Source organism: Aspergillus thermomutatus, assembly GCF_002237265.1.
Source record: "Aspergillus thermomutatus strain HMR AF 39 chromosome Unknown NODE_589, whole genome shotgun sequence".
Taxonomy (NCBI): Eukaryota; Fungi; Ascomycota; class Eurotiomycetes; order Eurotiales; family Aspergillaceae; genus Aspergillus; species Aspergillus thermomutatus.
In genome coordinates this window covers 1-3352 of record NW_020798639.1, presented here as the reverse complement: position 1 = coordinate 3352, position 3352 = coordinate 1, and the positions used below count along the sequence as shown (strand labels likewise).

At 45.6% G+C, this 3352-nt stretch overlaps 1 protein-coding gene across 1 annotated transcript; it reads left to right on the top strand.

The window, feature by feature from the left end:
* Positions 1-39: 39 nt before the first annotated feature.
* On the top strand, positions 40-364 carry CDV56_100638 (uncharacterized protein; the record flags this gene model as incomplete). The annotated part of the gene is made up of 1 exon (XM_026754257.1): positions 40-364. A coding segment is annotated over one exon (325 nt), but the record flags the coding sequence as incomplete, so codon positions are not given.
* Positions 365-3352: the final 2988 nt, after the last annotated feature.

Genomic DNA, 3352 nt, shown 5'->3' with positions numbered 1-3352 from the left:
TTCTTCGCAGAATTTCAGCGCCTAGCCCTTGAAGGCGAGATGCCTGAAGAAACCCTGTCTACCCTGCTTGAACAAGCTATTAGTCACGAACTCCGAAGCATGCTTATGCACAACCAGCCCCCAAGCCGGGAGTATCACCAGTTTGCCAGATTCCTGCAGGACCTTGAGAACCACCGCCGCCAGTACACCACGAACCAGCCTCCTGTTGTTAAGACCTATGCTGCTACTGCCAGACCTACTCAGCGTCCCCAGTCACCCCAAGGCCCTAGCCCTGTCGCTGCTAAGCCTACCAAGCAACCCTGGCGCCCTACCATTCAGAGGAACGAGCATACGCCAGCGCAACAATACGACCCCATGGACCTAGGTACTACCCAACGCCCGATGAGAAGGGGATATAGCCCCTCCCGCCGTGAGACAGGCGCCTGCTTCCGTTGTGGCTCCCTGGAACACCAGATCAGGGACTGCCCCTACCCTGATACCCGTCAGAGAGTTCAAATCATGGCCTCTTATGAACCACGCCCGGAGAGTCCCCAGAGAGGACGGATCCCAGAATCTAGAAGCCCATCGCCCAGCCAGACCTCCTCGGTAAAAGGAGTGAGCCTGGAGTAAGCCGCGACCAGGCTCAGGAATCGCGCGTTATTCGAATTTCTGCCGCCGCCGTTTATGGACTTGACCTTGAGGAACAAATACAACGATCAAAAGCCATGATACTACCTGTGACCCTGGAAAAGGAAGAGAAGAAGATAAAGTTACCGACTTACGCCCTGTTAGACACCGGAGCTGAAGGACGAGGATTTATTGACCAAGGATGGGCTGAAGACCAGAAGCTAGAGCCCATCCCCCTAGAAGACCCGATAACCCTGCACACATTTGATGGAAGAGAACCAGAGAATGGGAAGATAACCCATTATGTCCAGATGGATATGAGAATTAAGGATCACTTCAAGAAAGACGCAAGGTTTTACATTGTCCAGTTAGCACACTACCCTGTTGTGCTAGGAATACCTTAGATGAAGGTACACAACCCCCTGATATGATTCGCAGCCCACAGCATTATATTTGATAGCAATTACTGCCAGAAATACTGCAACACCCCCCAGAAGCTAACTAAGATACAAGCCCTGCATGACATTCCCCCGAAGACCCAGCCTAGATACCTGCCCCCGAGACTGAAGGGACTGGAGAAGAGAGATATAGCTTTTATCTCCTTAGCAGCCTGTTCAGCTTACGCCCGAAGAAATGCTCAGATGTTCACAATTACCCTAGAAGATCTTGAAGCCGCCCTAAGGATTAAGAAAGCTCAGAAGGAAGACCTCACCAACCTGTTACCTGAAGAATTCAAAGACTATGCCGATGTTTTCTCCCCTAAGGAGGCTGAGCGCCTGCCACCACACCGCCCCTACGACCACGACATTAAGCTGTTAGAGGGAAAGACCCTCCCGTTTGGCCCCCTGTATGCCATGTCTCGAGAAGAACTGAAAGTCCTAAAGGAATGGATCGAAGAGAACCTGAGGAAGGGCTTCATCCGCCCTAGTTCATCACCCGCCGCGTTGCCTATCCTGTTTGTTAAAAAGCCAGGCAGAGGCATACAAATCTGCGTTGATTACCGAGCCCTGAATGCTATGACTGTTAAGGATTGATACCCGCTGCCCCTGACAAAGGAAACCCTGAATAACCTGAAAGGGATGAAATATTTCATGAAGATTGATATCATCTCAGCATTTAATAATATCTGCATTAAGAAAGGACAAGAATACCTGACAGCTTTCTGTACCCGACTAGGCCTGTTTAAGTCCCTGGTAATGCCCTTTAGGCTGACGGGAGCACCTGTAACCTTTCAGTGATTTATTAATGATACCCTGCGAGATTACCTTGATGTCTTCTGCACTACCTACCTTAATGATATCCTGGTTTATAGCAAGACCCACGCTGAGCATATAACCCATGTCTGCTCCGTCCTGCAGAAACTATGAGAAGCTAGCCTGTACACGAAGATCCAGAAATGCAAGTTCATTATCCCTAAAATCGAATTCTTAGGTATTATCATTAGCCAGGATAGCATCCGCATGGACCCTGATAAGGTGAAAATAATTGTCAACTGGCAAGTCCTGACCTGCGTTACTAATGTTCAGGCCTTTATTAGTTTTGGCAACTTTTACTGGCAATTTATCAAGGATTTCTCAAAGATTATTGCTCCCTTGGTGAACCTGACTAGGAAGGATGTCCTATTTATATGGACCATAACCTGCAAACTAAGCTTTAAAGCCCTAAAGAAGGCATTCATAAACACCCTAATCCTGAAACCATTCGACTGGACGAGAGACGTCATTATTAAGACTAACTCTTCTGATTACGTGTCTGCTGGTGTGATGTCCTAGTATGATGATAAAGGAGTCCTGCACCCTGTTGCATTCTTCTCTAAGAAGCTTTCTGTCACTGAATGTAACTATAAGATCTATGATAAAGAGTTGCTTGTCATCGTCTACTGTTTTAAAGAGTGGCGCCCTGAGCTAGAGGGTACACCATCGCCAATCAAGGTTATAACTGATCACCGCAACCTAGAATATTTCATGTCTACCAAAAGGTGACTTTTCTATACACCCCTAGAACAATAAATTACAAACAAAACATGCATAAATTATGTAGTAATGGATTTAGCCATGTTTATATTATTTGCCTATCCGCAAAATATCCAAATCTATACTGCGGATACTATTTACTATCTATATCATATTATTGCGGATATGTGGATATCAGATTACATCTATATCCACGGATATGCGGATTTGGATATGCGGATTTAGATATGTTGTGGATGTTGCCACAGCCTAGTTCTTCTCAAGCTGTCTAACTTAGCAACACTTATATTGTTGTGTGCGCTCGGAGCCGGAGAAACGTGGGTTCCGCCCTGCCAAGCCTCCGCTGTCAGCGGAAAGTGAATGCAACGGCTGGCCGCCACGTGACAGATAGTTATTATTATTATTAGGTATATCTTAGTCTTTTTATAATAATATATCTAGCCTTATAGCTAGCTTACTAGGCTAATAGACTAGCTAGTAGTTAAACTAAGTAAATCTAATTAGTAAGCCTATTATTTATTTAGTTATCTTTAAACTATAAAGTACTCTAGATTCTTATAGTTAATAATAATATTAAACCTTATGTGACAGTCCAGATCTTGATCTCGACCCGTCACGTGATCTGTCACCTGACACCATGTGACCCTTAGCGAACCTATCTCCCACAATGTCTCGCACCGTCCCTACTTCTCTTTTCCTCCCTTCTCCATGCTAGAATTCTTGTATCTTAGCTGCCAGATAGTTGAATCCAAGATGTCTGTTTGAGCTTATTA